The 16,754-nt window shown below is 58.8% G+C and overlaps 2 protein-coding genes and 1 long non-coding RNA gene across 9 annotated transcripts in view; 1 reads left to right on the top strand and 2 right to left on the bottom strand.

Annotated features, from left to right (window-relative positions):
• The window catches only part of PEX14 (peroxisomal biogenesis factor 14), a 117,805-nt gene extending 111,546 nt beyond the window's left edge, over positions 1-6,259 (top strand). The window contains exons 8-9 of the mRNA XM_074377459.1: positions 3,279-3,370; positions 5,089-6,259. Coding sequence (XP_074233560.1) covers positions 3,279-3,370; positions 5,089-5,536 — 540 coding nt within the window. The 3' untranslated portion in view covers positions 5,537-6,259. The remainder of the gene's footprint in view (positions 1-3,278; positions 3,371-5,088) is intronic.
• On the bottom strand, positions 1,462-6,559 carry LOC123617555 (uncharacterized). Its single transcript, XR_006725713.2, has 3 exons — positions 6,459-6,559; positions 2,004-2,577; positions 1,462-1,521 (listed from the first exon to the last, which is right to left on the bottom strand). It is a non-coding gene; the product is annotated as an uncharacterized LOC123617555 (long non-coding RNA).
• A 4,251-nt stretch (positions 6,560-10,810) lies between these two features.
• Positions 10,811-16,754, bottom strand: part of CASZ1 (castor zinc finger 1) — a 155,788-nt gene continuing 149,844 nt past the window's right edge. For all 7 annotated transcript variants that reach the window (XM_074377445.1, XM_074377444.1, XM_074377446.1 and 4 more), the window contains one exon: positions 10,811-15,559. In XM_074377445.1, the coding sequence (XP_074233546.1) occupies positions 14,436-15,559 (1,124 nt within the window). In that variant the 3' untranslated portion in view covers positions 10,811-14,435. The remainder of the gene's footprint in view (positions 15,560-16,754) is intronic.

The following is a 16,754-nucleotide window of genomic DNA, read 5'->3' as shown; positions in this document are numbered from 1 at the left end:
ACTACATCCCGTGGGGTCTGATTTTGTCTTTTCTGATGCTGGTTTCACTGTTCTTGTAGAGATAGGGGGCAGGCACCGTGTGGGTGGTGTGGTGTTCAGTGACAGGCTGTCCTTTCTGTGTCCCTGTCACCTCCCAACAGGAGGGAGGAAAAGCAGCGCTCTGTCTGCGGTCCTCCCGCGGCAGCACACACCCCGCTCTGGTGGTGGCTGGTGTAGACGTGGGATAGTCTCTACCTGCAAGTTAGGTCACAGGCCCCAGTGCTGCCTGGAGTGGTTCTGCGGAACAGGGCAGGAGAGGTGTGCCCAGGCCCTGGGCTAAACTCCTGTAATGGGCAGGTTCTTTAACCCAGGCCTCGGGGTCTGGTAACCCCTAAAAGAGTGTAGAGCCACCTGAGATCAACCGGACGGTTTCCATGCCTCACTTCCCACATCTGAAGCCACCTTGGCAATATTAGATCCTAGAATCAGATCAGACCGCCTGGGTTAAAATTCTCCTCTGCCACATACTAGCTGTGTGACCACAGACAAGTTGCTTAACCTCTCCAATTCTTAGTTTCCTCATCTGTGAAATGGAGCTATAACGGTACCTCCCTCATTGTCTGTACACATTGAGCACAGTGCCTGACTGCTGTCAGCTCCCAGGCTTCTGGTGTGGGGGTGTGTGTGTGTGTGTTTGTATGAATGAGTGACAGGGTCGTTCCTGAGACACACAGGGCCCAGGAGACAGTGGTCCCGTGGCTCCAGGGCATCCACTGTCCTCCCCGCTTCATCCTCTCCTCTGGTTTTGCTTTCTGGCTGCTTCTATGCAGCCATGCTGTAAAGGATCTCACTCCGAGTGGCTCTCCCAGGGGAAGCCCCACCCTAGTGCCCAACTCATGTGAGCCAGCACTCAGATCTTCTGCATTTGCAAAACACAGCACCTTATAGGTGTGTGGGAATCTTTCCATTTCCAATGGAATCTGGGGTACCTCCTGGGAAAAGGGTCCCGAGAATCCTCGTGGGATACCGCACACACAGGCACCACCTGCACTTCCTCCACAGATGGCTGTGGTTGCTGGTGGCCATTGCCGGCCACCGCGCACGCTTCCCGCAGGCAGGCCGCCCGTGAAGCAGCCGGGAAGGCCGGGTTAAGGCCCCCACCCCTCTTTCCTCCATTATCTTTTGGAGCGCAGGCCTGCCCATGGCCAGAAGCCATTCTGGAAATTGGAAAACTGTTTTCAGACCTTAAGCATTAAGATTAAGACCACATGTTGCATTTTAAGAGGGGAGGGGGGCCCAAGATAGTGTTTGGTGGTTGAGAGCTGCCTCTGAGAGTTTCTCGTGCTTGTTTTTCTGATGACCCCCCAGCCCCGCCCCCAGCCCCTTTCATTCTCTCCCGTACTGAAGCCCTGCTCACTGGTTTGGTGTCTCAAGCCGTAAGTGTGAAGATTTCAGTTACCCCATAAACCAAAGACTCAGAGCTGTGTTTTCTCAGCTGTAATGTAAGTTTTTATATCTGGCTTCCAAACTCCTACTGTAGCACTGTAAAAAATTAAAAAGAAGAGCGTTAAGTAATTAAAAAACCTACATAAAACTGAAGGCTGGGAGTTTTCTACAACTGTTTTTTAAAGAGACTGGCTAAAAAGCCCCAGATGTCAGATTTTATTTCTAAATCCTGGCATCTGGCACCGTACGCGTTTGGAAATTTGAGTCCTTTGTAGGCCGGTGAGTGGAAATCGCTCCCTTGTTAATGGGCTGCTCTGGCTTTCAAGGTCTCAGAGAAGCCAGCACAGTGGCTCCTGGATCTGCGCTGCCTGGTCTGGAGCGGGGACCCCGAGGGGCCGTGTGCGAGGCGGCGGGTGCTGCCGCGCAGTCGCTCTGAGACTGCCCGGGATTTCCTTCCCGAGACCTGCAGCCCCTCGGAAGGGCTTCTCCCTGCAAAGTTGTGCCGGGGATGGGACCCACAGCCGCCCCCACCCCATGTCAGAGGCCCCCTGAGGCTCCCCACCTTCTCCTGAACTTACATCTCGGGTTCCCTGGGTCCGGGGATGGGGCCTTGCACGATTAACTGTGCACGTGAAGCCACCTGGAGGCGGCCTCTGGCCTGGACGATGCAGGCCCGCACACCGGAGGCCGTCACACCAGAAATGGCCCGTAAACACTTCACAGGCAGCTTGGCCACTGGCGCCTCCCATTTGGGGGACAGCCATCCTGGCTTTCCTCTTCTCCATCTATCCCAACAAGATTTGCCAAAGAAAGGTGTGGTTCTCTGAAGTTTATGTGGAAAACAGCGTTAAGTTCAAAGGGAAAGTTGTGCACGGAGGGTGGCATCCATCTGAGGCTATCGTGGCTGTTTCCTCAGTGAGCCCTCCTCTGGGAAGGAGTTGATTCCAGGATGTCTTCCTTCTCTCTGCTGAGAGTTCAGGGTCATCCCAAAGAAACAGCTGTGGATGGGCGGCGGGGCTGCAGGTCTCTGACAGCGTGAGGAGGGCATCCTGGGTGAAGCCTGTCTTCTGGGCTTGCTTGAGATGAGAGCATGGGCTGGGCAGGGCAGATGCTCCGGTGTCTCCCTTGACCCTCCAGGGTGGCTCCGAGGACCTGTGGGTGGAGGTGGCTGCCTGTCTCAGCCCCAGAGATTGTGTGTGTGTGTGTGTGTGTGTGTGTGTGTGTGTGTGTGTGTGTGTGTGTGTGTGTGTGTGTGTGGTATCTCTGCAGGGGACTGACTTAAGTGGAGGGAGTAGTTGGTGTAGAAATGGAATTTATTTATCTTACTAGTTTTGTTTTAATGGAACATTTCAAACACACATAGAAATGGGGTGGGGGGCACACAGTGACCCCTCATGCTCTGATCACACCGCTGCCGCCCGGGCCTCATCTGCCCGCACTCCTACCCCCAGTTATTTTGAAGCACATCCCAGACAGCATGTCATTTCATGCTGCAGACCCTTCAGTTGGTATCTAAAAGATAAGGGCTCTTTGGCTGTTGCTGTTGTTTTATTTTACATGATCAGGGTACCACTACTACACCTAAATGCATGTCATGATTCCTTTGTATCGTCAGCTATCCAGATAGAGTTGTGGGAATGTTTGTTTTAAGGGAGTCGTCATTTAAACGGAGACCGAGGCAGGCAGGCAGACCCTGAATGGGCTGTGGCAGGACCTTCCAGAGGGGGCTCCAGGCTGGTGCCACAGGACACAGAAGGCCCCAGGTTCCCCTGCCACCCCAGCAGTCCAAGCTCCGTGGGATGGGAGGGAGGTGCCACTCTGACTCCCTCAGCCCTCTGTGTTTTGACTTTCAGGCCACTACGTCCACCAACTGGATCCTGGAGTCCCAGAACATCAATGAACTCAAGTCGGAAATTAACTCCTTGAAAGGGCTTCTTTTAAATCGGTAGGAGCTGAGAAGGCGCGGGCTTCTATTCTGCTTTCTGCCTAGGGCTGGGGAGGAGGGACCCCCCCCATCTCCCTAGGGGGCCCCTGTGCACCCGGTCCCTGACTGAGCATATGATTCAGATACTGACTTTGGGAATCTCCTGCACTTCCGCCTTTCCTCACTGGTAGGCCCTTCCCTCCCTGCTCCAGAGGTGACAGTCTGCAGCGCCCACACGAGTTTTGAAATACAAATAACTCCTCGGCCGGTCAAGACCTGGTCAAGGGCAGCTGCAGCCAGAAGCAGGACCTTGAGCAGAGGAAAGTGTCCCTGCCCCTCCAGACAGGGCCGGCTCCTCCTCTGCCCTGAGCCCCAGCTGGACCTCCCAGTGACAACTTGGTCCCAGAGGAGGTCTCCCCAGAGGGCCAGGCCAGCGGTCTTTGTACCTGCTCAGCTTGAGGGGCTCTACGATTCAAGAAGGGCCTGCCTCCCCACCCTCAGTGCCTTTGGTCTCGCTCTGCAGCCCCTCCAGAGGGACAGCCCTGAGTGGAGGGTGACCAACTTGTCTGGGCCTATCTGATTTTAAAACTGAAAGTCCTGTGTCTTGGGTCGCAGGGGACAGTTGACCACCCACCTGCAGGGCACCCTGGGGTTTAGTGGGGGCAGTGCAAGACGGCAGCTCTTCAGGTATGGGGGCCTGGTGGGGTCTTGTGGCTCCAACCAGAAGACCCAGTTCTTTAAGCCACCCACTTGTAGGCTCCCTCTGGGAAAAGAGCGCATCCTTAAGAGAGGCAGGGCCAGGCTTGGGGTGCTAGAGGGCTGTCCCTCGGGGACATCCTCTGTGTTTCTGAACCAGGAGATGAGAGCCTTGGAGGTCAGAGGGAGAGAGAGCAGGTTTTTGGGTTACTTTGGAGCCAAGAAAACAGCCAATTGAATTTCTCACTAGCGTCTGTGACACAGGTGAATGCTGAGGCCCGAGCTGTGTGCACTCTGTGGTGAGGTCTGAGGTGGAAGGGCTGTTCTGGGACCAGAGCTGGGGGCATGGTGGGCAGCCCATGAGGCAGCAGGCCTTTGTCCCCTTGGCTCAGGCAGGGGTGGTCCCACCTGTCCTAGAGATTGATTTCCAAGCCCTGGCCAAGTGGCCCTGACTTCCTGGGTCCCTCCTGGAGTCGGCTTTGGTTCGGGCTGGCTGTTGGCCCAGGGCCCAGGATGAGGGCACGAGACTGGGAGGGAGAACTGACCCTGATGTCAACTGTTATGCTCAGAGGTTTCCTAGAAAAGTGCTAGGTTACCAGTGTTACCCTTCTGGTGCTGGTACCTCTGAACCAGAAGCCAGGCTCTCCCCTATCCCCTGCCTTTGGCCCCCAGGCCATGGACAAGTTAAAGTCGAGGCCCAGGTGTCTTGGGTTCCCAGGCTTCTGGCTGCCCCTCCTTGCTTGCTGCCTCTCCTAGGGCTGGAGGCTGGGGCAGTGTTGGAAGTACAGCAGGGAACAGGTTCTAGTGTGTGGCGCCCTTAGTGGGACAGGGTGCTCTGCGGGCAGCTACTCCAACCTCAGGGGCCCAGAGGCCCTGTTTCTGAGAGGAGGGGGAGAAGGGAGTTGGTAGTGGGTCGCAGAACTGCGTCCTGTCCCCTGCTTGGTGGCCCTGGGGTTGCTGCTCACCTTGGATGAGCGCGTGAGGTCCGGGAGGGTTTGGCTTTGCTGAAGGTGAGCCCTCCCCTCTTCTCCTTCCCCTGCCAGGAGGCAGTTCCCACCCTCCCCTTCGGCCCCGAAGATCCCCTCCTGGCAGATCCCGGTCAAGTCGCCATCCCCCTCCAGCCCTGCTACCGTGAACCACCACAGCAGCAGTGACATCTCGCCCGTCAGCAATGAGTCCACGTCGTCCTCGCCCGTGAAGGAGGGCCACAGCCCCGAGGGCTCCACGGCCGCGTACCACCTGCTGGGCCCCCAGGAGGGGGGCGAGGGGGTGGTGGACGTCAAGGGCCAGGTGAGGATGGAGGTGCAGGGTGAGGAAGAGAAGAGGGAGGACGAGGAGGACGAGGAGGATGAGGACGTAAGCCGCGTGGACGAGGAGGACTGCCTGGGGGTGCAGAGGGAGGACCGCCGGGGAGGGGACGGGCAGATCAACGAGCAGGTGGAGAAGCTGCGGCGGCCTGAGGGCGCCAGCAACGAGAGCGAGCGGGACTAGGTGCCAGGGGTCGCAGGCCAGGTGCGGACGTGGCCTCAAGCCTGGCAGGGGTGGCGTGAGGACCGATGCCTGGCCCCCCGTGGGCTCACCTTTCCATGCGCCCAGCCTGCCACCTCCTCGGCTCAACCCTAGACAGGCAGGCCTCCACCTTGTCCTTGTGTCAGGCCGAGGGCGCTGAACTCTGGGCTCAAGCCCCCCAGCCCCTCCCGAGCAGACGCTCTGTCCAGGGGTGTCTGCTGAGCGTCTTAGCCAGCCTAACACCGTGCATGACAAGAGGTAGTTTTATTACCTGACTTCTGACCCTCAGCAGAGGAGGAGCCGCGTGACCTGGCATCTGCCGTCCCCTCCCTCTGCCTGCGGCTCCCTCACTGGTTCTCACCGGTGGCCAAGGGGCCTCCCTGTCATGGTTCCAAAAGCAGGCGGCCCTGCGCGTCTCTCTAGGCGGGGGCCCCACAGCCAGCCCTGCCCGGATGATGCCGCAGCCCCAGCCCCACCGTGCCTGGTCGTGCTGCACCTCTGACTGTCCGCTTGCCGCATCATGGCCCAGCTACCGCCGTGGGGAGATGGGGTTCCGCCCCCACGCAGGAGCCGAGCATCAGGGCCTTCCTGTCTGTCCCCGCCCTGTCCCCTAAACACGTGTTCCTGTGTGTGATCAGGTATAGGTTTCAGAGTCTAAGATACGACTGTATATAATTGTAATAAATACGAGTTGCCACTATTTAATTCCTGCCTGTGGCTCCCTGTCTGCTCACAGCTCCGTGTGCCTGGGAGATGGATCATGGCCAAGGCCACGCCAGGTGGGCTCTAGGGAGGGGATGTGGGGGCCAGGGCCAGGGCAGCCCTGTGGTGGGCCTGATGGAGGGCAGCCCTGCCTCCCTTGTCCAGTCCCTCCCCCAAGGCAGGCGTTGAGGCAGGCGCTCACCCACAACTGGAGGGCTTTGTCCTCGGTCCCGAGCTTGTGCTGAAGGGCGACATTCTGATCTAGGAGGAGAAGGGACCTCACGTTACTGTATATAGACCTGGTGTGGAGTGTGATGAGCTCTCCTTCCTTAAATGGATGCGTGTGCTCCCAGGAGAGAGTGTCTCGTTCCCTCTTCCTCCCCCATCTCGTCTCCATCTCACCCTCCCTGTCTCCCTTTAACCTTCACACAGCACTTAGCTAAACCCAGAAAAACAGCGCTCACCGCTCCTTCCAGGGAGCATTCCGCTCCCTGGAGCCCCCGGTGCTGTGGCCGTGCGTGGGGACAGAGGGCCTGGTCACGTCCAGTGCCTTGTGTAGGCACAGAGGCTCTGGAAACAAAGTGCAGGGACAGCGGCCACGGAGGTGTTGCTGCAGCCCGGTATGTACCCTCCAGGGAGGCCCGTGGCCTCCTGACCACGGCACCCGGCCTCCTGCCCGCCTGGCCCGGGGAGGGAGGACACCGCCGGCTGAGGGTGAGAGACTTGGCATTGGGGCTGTCTTGTCTCAGAAAACATTTCACCTTCTGCCCAGACCCCCTTTTCAGGCTCCTGCAGCAAACTGACTCGCAGGCTGGGGGGCCCTCTGGAGGTGTCAGGTCATGGCAACTGGCCTCTCCCTGACCCTCTGAGCATCCAGCCTGGTTTCTCTGGTTTTGTCTTTGATGCTTATAACCTCACGTGACATCCCGGCTCTCTGTTTTTCCGCCACGTGCTCCCTAGGGCCAGGCAGAGCCCACTTGAGTTACCTCTGCTCCTTGCCATCCCTGTAGAAGCCAGGGTTCTCAGTCCCCAAGGGCTTCCAGCCCAGTCTGCCAAGGGGTCCCAGTGTCTGGGAGCCAGGTGGGCAGACCTGGGATGGATGAGCAGAGGGCTGGCGGCTCAGGTGGAAGCATCCCTCGGCCTCAGGGGCTGGAGACAGGGTTTCCCACCCTCTGACCTCTGTGAGTGGAAACCTGGGCCCTGCATGAGGTCCCCTCTTTACTTGGTGGCCATTTCTCATGGTCTCTAATTTTGCAGAGGCTGCTCCTACAATGGGACCAGACGGGGGTGGGGGTGGCCAGAGGGCAGGTGGCCTGGGACAGAGACGCAGCCAGAGCTGCTGGGGTGGGGACAGCTGTCACCATGGGGAGCGTTTTCTCCAACCTGGGGGGTCGGTAGTCTTGTGGGTTCCTGGACTCACTGCGGGGGGAAACGATGGAAACCTGGGCCCCAGGGGCCTTTTGCCTTGTGGGTCCTGAGCACGGATTTCGGCTTTTGAGGACAGAGATTCTGGCGTGATTTCAGGGAGGAAAAAAACCCCTCCCCAAAACGGCGTGAGTGCTGCCTAATAAAGGCAGCTGCTGGACGGAGGGAAAACAGCCCTTTGAAAAAAAAAAGCCTTTCATTAGAAAAATAATGCATTTCATCCAAATAAGGTAAAAATATTTGGAATGGGGCAGAAGTGAGCAGCAGGCAGCGCCTGTCAGGCCCTTTCTGGAAGGGAGAAGATTATTAAACTCAATTACCAAGTATTTTTGTGAAGTGTCTTTTAAGAAAGAACTTGCCCCAGTGCTCAGAGGCTGCAGGATGGGCCCTCTGGCCCCTGAGGTCCCCCCAGCTGCCCTGGGTTGCTTGTGGGCTCTGTCTTGGACAGGGCCCTGCCTAGGGCAGCCCCAGCTCCCTGCTCTTTGCGACGCCCCCAGAGCGGGTGAGGCAGCTACTCCCTCTGCCTGCTGATCGGCCCCCTTCTGCGAGGGCCAGGCATCGGTGTCCTGGGACACCCCAGCGGGGAAGGGAGCGTCTGGGTGAGGGAAAAAGGATGCTGAGTTTGTAAATGTTTTCTTTTTTTCGTATTGTGGAAATACATATCTGATGTTTAAAAACCCAATCGATATGGAAAGGAATAGAGAGTCCAGAACCCCCCTGCCTCCTCTCCGCTTGGTTTCACGGTGTGGTACGTAGTCTCTCTCTCTCCCTCTTTTTAAAATAAAGATGGGAAGTTCCTTTTCGGTGTTGTGTGACTTGCTTGTCTCACTGGAAGTGAATCGTGTGTCCCCAGAGGCTCACACCATGTGGGAGGAGAGGGGTTCTCTGGAAGGTTTCTCCCCTGGCCTCCCCCTGTGCCCAGCCAGGACACTGAGGCCAGAACCTCCCTCTCCTCTGGTGACTGTCCCAGCCCCACCCCAGCCCCAGGCCCTGCCCCAGAGCCCAAGGAGGAGGAAGGGCAGGCAGACGGGCCTGACAACTTGATCTTCAGGAGTTTACTTAATCCTTAGTGTTTCTTCATCTGTTTGTTTAAAATTGTTTCTGCCAAGGCATCCAGAGAAGAAGGTCGGAGTCTCCAGATGAATCAGGCAAGAAGGCGCCAGCGAGACCCCGAAGGTTGGGATGGCTCCAGCCGCAGGTGAAGCACTCACCTGGGGGTAGACCCCCGTCCTGGCTGACCCCTCCTTGCCCCGGACCCCGCTCTGGCCCCTGCTCCTTCACCTGACACAGGTGTTTCCCACCCCAGGATCAGCCACCCCCTGCCAGGGGCAGACACCTCCAGGGCGCGGTGTTGGTGTGTGACTGCCACCTCCACGATAGCTGTATCCCCGCCCCCATCCCCGCCCCGGGCGCGCGCTCTGACTCAGGGTGGAGCTTGCCGTCTCGCCGTCTCCAGCGGTGTGGGGTGCTTTTCCCAAGTGGTGAACAAACCTTAATAGTTTACCTTCATCAAGCACTTTAAACCTCATGCTGTTCTAGAAGAAGAGATGAAATTTTATTATTTTATAAGGAAAACGCCTGCAGCCTTTCCTAGGCTGACAAATCCTGGGAGGATCTTCTTTACAGTGACTGGGACACATTTTTAAATACACTTTGGAAACTCAGGTGCCCAGCCCTCCATGTCCCTGGCCCGGCAGTTCTGGGAGGATGTTTCAGGGCATTAGTTCCAGGATGCCCTGTAGATCCAAGGTGCAGCTGCTGGGCCTCAGGGAGGCTCTGGGCAGGGCCTTGGGGCTCTTTGGTGGAGAAAAAGCCTCGGGTGGTGTAGAGTGTGGTGCTCACAGGAAGAGAGGCAGCTGGGTCTTTCCATCTGTCCCTGTGCTGCTGTGGGCTCCTGGCAGGTGCTTTCTTTCTGGCCTCTCAAGAGGGTGAGGTGGCTTCTTCCGGCGAGGGTCGCACAGGTCTGGCCCCTGTTCATTCCCTGCAAGGTCCCCAGGACTCCAGCTGGTCTGAGGGGTTCTGCCGCCCGCCCTGCTTCCTGGGTCCTGTTGGCCCTGGGCCAAGGCTGCCTGTGGGGCCAGAGCCACCCCTCGTGAAGGAACAACAAGCCGCCTTCTCCTGGGTTGACCGGACATGCTGGCCATGCTGCCCGGGGAGGGGCTGCCCTGTCGCTGTGAGTCCAGGGGGGCTGGCGCTGGGCTGCCTGTGACTGCTGAGGCCCGGCTCCCGTGGGTGGCTCAGTTGCTGGTAGCACCCAAGCCGGGCCCGGTCTGTGGGAGGTGGGCAGGCCACTGAGCTCCGCGTGAGCCTGTGCAGCTGGTTCTGGCTCTTTCCAAGAGGTTACAAAACTCTTGAATTTGCCCCAGTTTGGGTGTAGGAGCGTCACACCACTACAGCTAGTTAAAGCCCATAATGAAAACATGTTTTACTGCAATTCCTGCTGAGTCCGACAAGCCACAGGGAGACTCGTGGGGCCTGAGCCCACTCTGCACCCCTGAGGTGGGGTACCGCCGCGGCTGCAGGCCCCTCCCTCCTGGGGGCGGAGGCCATGGGCTCAGTGGGCAGTGCCTGGGCTCAGGGCTGTGGGCTGGCCTGGGTGCAGCTTCCTGTGGTCCTAGACCTTCGTCACCCTGAGGCTCTTCTGAGGAGTGCCCTGAGACCTAGTGCCCCCTTCCCTGGGCTCAGTGCAGGGGCCCTGTCTTGTCCTGGGTCAAGCCTGGAAGCTGGTGCACAGCAAGACTGGGCCTCCTGTCCACCATGTATGGGTCCGCTGAGGTCCATCCAGGCCCAGGAGACCTGGGGGCAGCTGGGGAGGGGGCAGTTTTGGGGGCGTCTACCCTGAGTCCCTGTCCGTTCTCCCCTGGGCCCCAGCTGGAGTTGGAGCCTCTGTGGGCCCTGCCTGGATGCCACGGCAGCGGTGCCCAGAGGGAGCCCTGTGGTCGCACCACCCACCCACCCGGCTGAGGTTGGGGCCTGGCTCCCTGCCTCCCCTCAGGCCCCGCGGGAGGGCAGCTTCGCCCACCAGGGCCTGTGAAGCTCCAATAATGGTTTTAATTTGTTGAACTTGTGTTTTATCGCATAAATTAGTCACTGTTTTATTTAACAAAATCGAGATATCCACAAACAATAGGCGAGTTCCAACTTGAACATTTTAATAAGACAGAAAAAAGTATGTATTTTCACGTCTGTTACAAACATATTTATGTAAATAGCCTGTGGGCCGCGTTCCAGGAGAAAGGAAGAAAGGGAAAGGGCTGGGGCTGGGGCTGGGTTAGACACGAGGCTTCTGTGGTGGAAACGACATTGAGCAGGGCCCTGGGAGCAGTGCAGCCCCTTGGTCCCCCCCAGGAAAGCAGTGCGCTGGTTGCAGGGGTGTGACACCCAGCGAGATGCTGCTCTGGCGGAGGAGCGCCGGGGGCCCAGCACACGTCACGTCTCCTCCCAGGGGCCCTGGGACGCCTGGCCACCTGGTGGGAGGTTAGCTCAGGGCAAGGCTGGCAAGATGGCACAGAGGATGAGCTTTACTGAGAATCGGGTCAACATGGAGAAGTGTCACGGTGGTCCAGGCATGAGGCCTGCGCTCTGGGCGGGGCCTGGTGGCTGTGCTCGCACCACCCAGGCTTCTAAGGGAGCCCCAGCTGTGGTGCCACCGGGGCCAGCAGCTCAGGCCTGGGGCTGGGGGCTACAGACCCAGGAATTGGCCCCCTCTGGCTCTGCCCCTGCGTGCCCCAGGCAGGAGCTGAGCCAGCATCCAGATCGGATCCGGGTACGCACTGTTCCCGTTCCCAGCCCAGGCAGGTTCCTGCAGGAAGGAGGAAGGAGCCGAGGGAGGAGGCAGAGGGATGACCCTGCCAAGTGCCTGCCCAGTAGCCCTGGCTTTAAGGGGCAAGGGCTGGCCAGGTGGGGGCCTGCGCGCCTCTGGAGCCTCTGCCCAAGGCCCAAGACATCTACGCGGGTCAGCTCTGGAGCCTCCTCGGGGCTGGGAAAGGAGGTAACTTCCGGCCAGGCAGTGCCTGAGTCCCCCACTGTCTGTCCCCAGCTATCCTGGAGAACTTGGCCCCATCCCGGGGCGAAACTGGTCTGCCCTCTTCCCTGCCAGGGTTGAAGGGTGACCGACACCCTCCTCCCCTCCCTGCCTTGGCACACAGAGCCCGACTGTGGTGGCTGTGCCACCTGGCACGGCTAGGTCACTGCCAGCCACTTGGGGCTGATTTTAAAAATAAAAGATAACTTGATAGTTTTTTTTTTCCAGTTTTTATTGAGTGAAAATGTCAAACCTTGCATCAGTCATGCAAAAAAAATCAAATAAATAAAACACATATATTAAATTTCTAATAGCACTAAATTCAAGTGGAAAAATATTCAGTTCTTAATAACCAGGTGCCGAGGAGACCAGATTCAAGTAATCAGAGCACACGCTGTTCAGTTCGGTTTTCACGTTCTGCATTTTTCATCTCAAAACCTCTCTATATATCTCTATATATCTATATATGTATATACATATAGATATATACACACATATGTGCATACATATTATTTTATATTTATATATATACACATACATAGTTATAAAACATTAAAAAGAGCATTGGTGGATCAAGCATTGTTTTCCCCACGGAAAGAAAATAAAACAAAAATTACACGTTAAAATTCAAAATGAGCTAGCAATGGCTTATAGTCCTAGTGTGCAATATGAAGGTTACAAAAGGCTAGACTTCGCACTGTCGGCATCTTCTTCTTTTTTTTTTTTTTTTGTTTGATTTTGCTACATTGAAAAATGTTTTTTTGTTTTTTCCTTTACAAAACTCCTTCCACAGACGCCCCGGTTCTGTGGTCGGGCACAAAGTCTGGGCAAATGCTCAGCAGCAGCACGTGGTGCCCACAGAATTCAGGAGGCTCTGGTAGGGGCTGTTCTAGAAAATCATTTGTTTCCTGTTGAATCGGGTACACTCCATCTGACCGATCCTCCCTCCCTGCTCCCTCTCCAGTTCAGAGGATCCTGGCTTTCTGGCTGTGGGCAGCCAAGAGGACCAAAAAAAAAAAAAAAAAAAGTAAAAAGTAAACCTCCAGCCCCCCCACCCCAGCCAGGCCAGGTTTCCCTTGGAGACCTATGGGGAGGAGGTTCTGGGTGACAGCCACTCCCCTAGGCTGGGCCTGGCACGCTCCCTGTGGCCATGTCACAGGGTCCAACCTAAGACGGGCTGGTGGCCTGGAGTGGAGAGAAGGTGAACAGGTGGGGCCTTGGGCAGCCTGCCCTTGGTCCCTGTCGCCCTTGGAGCCACTGGCCAGGCATGTGCCTGCCAGACAGAGCCCCCAGCTCTGGCCTTGGTGACCTCATTCTTGAGGGAGGCTGGGGGGATATTTTGCAAAGGGAACCAAATCTGGATGTGTTGCACCAACAAAAAAGTATCCCAAACAAAATAATAAACTGGAAAAAAAAAAAAAAGCCCGAAAAAGCCACACGCATAACCAATAGAGAAAAACTCAAATATTAAATTAACTACAAACTTGTATCAACAATAATAGTCCTTTTTTCTTGTCTCTACAAAATTCAAGTTAAAAGTTGGAATCACGCAGCTCCCATCAGTGCTAGTGTAAAGACAGACAGCCTCAAACTGGTAAGGCCTCTAAACTAAAATGCTAAACAAGAATCCCACGTGAGCAATTGCACTCGGGTCTCCAACTCCAGGGCTGGTCCGAGGCGGCTGTGCTCTAGCCGCCTGTCTGCTTCTGTTTTCTTTTGTTCTATGTAGAATAATAACCTTTACAGGAAAAATACTGTACAACTTATTCGCATTTTTCCCCATGTAGAATATTAAAGCCCCAAACAGTCGCATCCTTCCTGTTCTCGTTGCCTGGGTGGCTGAGACCCCCTGCGGGCCAAGCACTGTCTGCTCTTCCGTCTGGGACCCAGAACAGCCCTAGGGCGAGAGTCACCGAGCAGACGGAGGCACGCCCCTTCCCAGGCCCCAACCCTGGAAGCAGACACCAAGGCCGGGCCGGCAGTGGGGACAGAATGACCCCGAGCTCTCATCACTGCCAATTCCATGAGGCACCCCGCCCCTGCGGTCCCTGTCACCCGTACGGTCGCCTTCTGCCCCGCCCTCCCCCAGGACCAGGAGGGAGGGTCTTAGCTGCACGAATGGGAGGCCCTGCCCGATGCTACAGGTGCTGGCGCCTCTGGTGGTGGGGGGCGGGGGTCGCAGCAACCCCCAGCGCCAGTCACAGTCCTGAGCAATGAGGAATCCCCCCGGCGCGGTCGCGGGCCCGGGGTCCGGCGCGGGGAGGGAGTTTGGGGCCGGCGCCCGCCTCGCCCCGCCCCGCCGCTCCCCGGGACCCCTGCTCCTCGTGCGCACCCCGGACAAGAGCACCTTCTATTTCCCTGAAGAAGATCCCCGACCTGCAGCTAGAGGAGGGTCCCCGGCAGCCTCTGTCCTTCGGCCGTTGAGCTGCCGCGGCGGGCGGGGCGGGCGGGGCGGGCGGGCGCGGGGGCGGCCCGGGAGCACCAGAGGGAGGCCCCCGCCTCTGTCCTGAGACGGACTCGGGGTCCGGAAGCACCGGCGGGGCCGGCGGGGCAGCCCCGAGCCCGGAGCGCCTCCCGACGCCGGAACCACAGCCAACACCTAGCTCTGTACAAAGGAAGCGTTACACATAAATACCGTTTCTTACAAAAGTAATAATAACGATAGGAGAATGAAGAGTTAAGACCCCGAGGGCGCCCGGGCGGCCCCCCGCGCGCCACGCGGCCCGGCGGCTAAGGGGAGGCGGCGGCGGGCGCGGGGCCGGAGGGCGCGGGGGCGCCGAGGGCCGCCAGCTCCGGGCTCTGCGCCCCCGGCCCCACCACCGCCTCGGGCAGCGACTCCTCCGAGTCGGTGCGCAGGTCCTCGTCGTCGTCCTCGTCCTCGTCGTCGTCGTCCTCCTCGTCGTCCTCCTCGTCGTCGTCCTCGTCGTCGTCCGCCTCCTCCTCATTCAGCTCCAGCTCCTCCTCCTCGTCCTCCTGCGAGGACTCGCCGGCCGCGGGGCCGGCCGCGGGCGCGGCGGGGCCGGCGCAGGGCCCGAGGGCGTCGGGCGGGCCGGGGTCACCGGCGTCGCCCGGCCCCCGGCCCAGGCCCGTGGCGGCCACGGGCAGGAAGAGCAGGGCCCCGGCGGGCTCGGCGCCCGGGGGCAGCGGGCCGTCTGGGCCGGCGGCGGGGCCGGGCGCGGGGCCCTCGGCGCCGGGGGAGGCGGCGGGCGGCTCGCCGCGCTCCTGCTTCTCGTGCTTGCGCTTGTGCGAGTCCATCTGCGACATGCCCACGACAGTGTGGCGGCAGCCGGGGTAGGTGCAGTGGAAGTGTGAGCACTTGAGCTTGTACTTGCAGTCGGGCACGGCGCAGTCGGCGCTGGAGCTGAACTGGCAAAAGCCCGCGGCGCTGATCACGTCCTGCTTGCCGTGGTGCTTGCGGTGCGCCGTGACCTTCGTGCTGTCGGTGCAGCGGAAGCGGCAGCGCAGGCAGTGGAAGTGCGTGCTGGTGCCCGAGAAGGGGCAGTCGGCGAAGTGGCAGCTGAGCGAGGCCTTGAAGCGCTTGAAGTCGTCCAGCACGAGGTTGTCCACGCGGTCGTGGTGCTGCGCGTGCTTGTACATGTGCGTGCGCCCACAGAACTTGTAGCCGCAGTTCTCGCGCGTGCAGTGGTAGTGGGTGACCTTGAGGGAGAACTGGCAGGCCGCGTCCTTGCAGTCCTCGTAGAGGTCGAAGCGCCGGAAGCCCTCCAGCATCATGCCCTCGTCCAGCATCTTGCGAGAGGAGGCTGTCTTGCGCCGCTTGCCGAAGGGCGACATGTCCTCAATAATCCAGAAGCGCTTTTTGGCCCCCGAGGCTGTCGGCATGGAGATGGTGTTCCCTGGGGAGGAGGGCCGGATCAGTAGCCCACGTGGGCACCATTCCCAGGATCGCACCCTCCAGGGGTCCCCAGTCCCAGCATGGTGGCCAGAAGGCAGCATTTGGGAACAACTCCTCGGCTTCCCGTGGCTCTGGGGGTCTCTCCTATTAACTACCTCAGGACAGCCGGGGAGCCCCAGGTGTCCCCCTGGGTCATCCCATGCCTGCAGGACGGCCACATGGGTGTCTGCCTTGGTGGGTGGCAGAACAAGTGGCTCTAGGGGATGTGGTGGCTGCTTCTTGGCCAGTATGGGTGGGAAGTGAGGACACGTCCTGGCGCTAATTGAAGCTGAAGGGGGAATCTAGGTCGGCAGAGTGTAATTACACAAGTTGGACAGGGGCCAGGACGCCATCACACGGCCGCCTCTAATGAGGGACAGGCCGGCTCCTTCTCCCGCTGGCTAACCAGTTTCCCCGGCTGCCCGCCTGTCTGTGCATGGGACCGGCCCACTCCCAGCAGGGATGCCAAGCGCCCTGGGGCTGTTTGGAGCTGTAACTCCCTGCCCCGAGGGACACCTTCTCCTTGGTGCCAGGAGGTTCTTTAAGGTCTTGGGGTTTTCTGCCCCAAGTAGATTAGAAGGCAGCTCTGCTGAGGGGCCAGGACTGGAGTAAGGACTCAGCCAGCGGATGGGTGTCTATCTGTGCCCTATCTCCTGGCCCCAACTGCCTCTCTGGGCTTACGATGCCCTGTTACTAGGGCCACCCAATCCACTGTGTAGTTGTGCCTTCGTTAGTCTCTTTCCGTTCAGGGTGAGGGGAGAGCAGCTCCCTGTGGCTGCACAGGCAGCTGGGGAGGGGCAGCCATCCTAGCACCGCCCCCTCCTTGCCCCAGGCCTAGCCTACCCAGGGGGTAGGGTGGGCACCCTCCAGGCTTCCCCCACACACTGACCTCCCAGTCCTCCTGAACCTGCCTGTAATCTACCCTGCTGCACTGTCCACCTGGGAACTAGACCAAGTCCCCCACCCTCAGCAGGTGGAGAGAAACAAGGACTACGATGGGCTGGGGTACCCGGCAGCGGGCAAGGGAGGGCCTGGGGCCTGGGGATCCAGGTGGGTGAGGAGTGGCTGCTTTGGGTCTGAAGTCACAAGGCTCTATCTGGTTATGTCAATGACAGAACTTCCCCTGGGCTGAATTCCATGTGGGGGGACCCTCTGCC

This window comes from Camelus bactrianus, chromosome 13, assembly GCF_048773025.1.
Source record: "Camelus bactrianus isolate YW-2024 breed Bactrian camel chromosome 13, ASM4877302v1, whole genome shotgun sequence".
NCBI classification, from domain to species: Eukaryota; Metazoa; Chordata; class Mammalia; order Artiodactyla; family Camelidae; genus Camelus; species Camelus bactrianus.
This window is presented reverse-complemented; position numbering and strand designations above follow the sequence as displayed.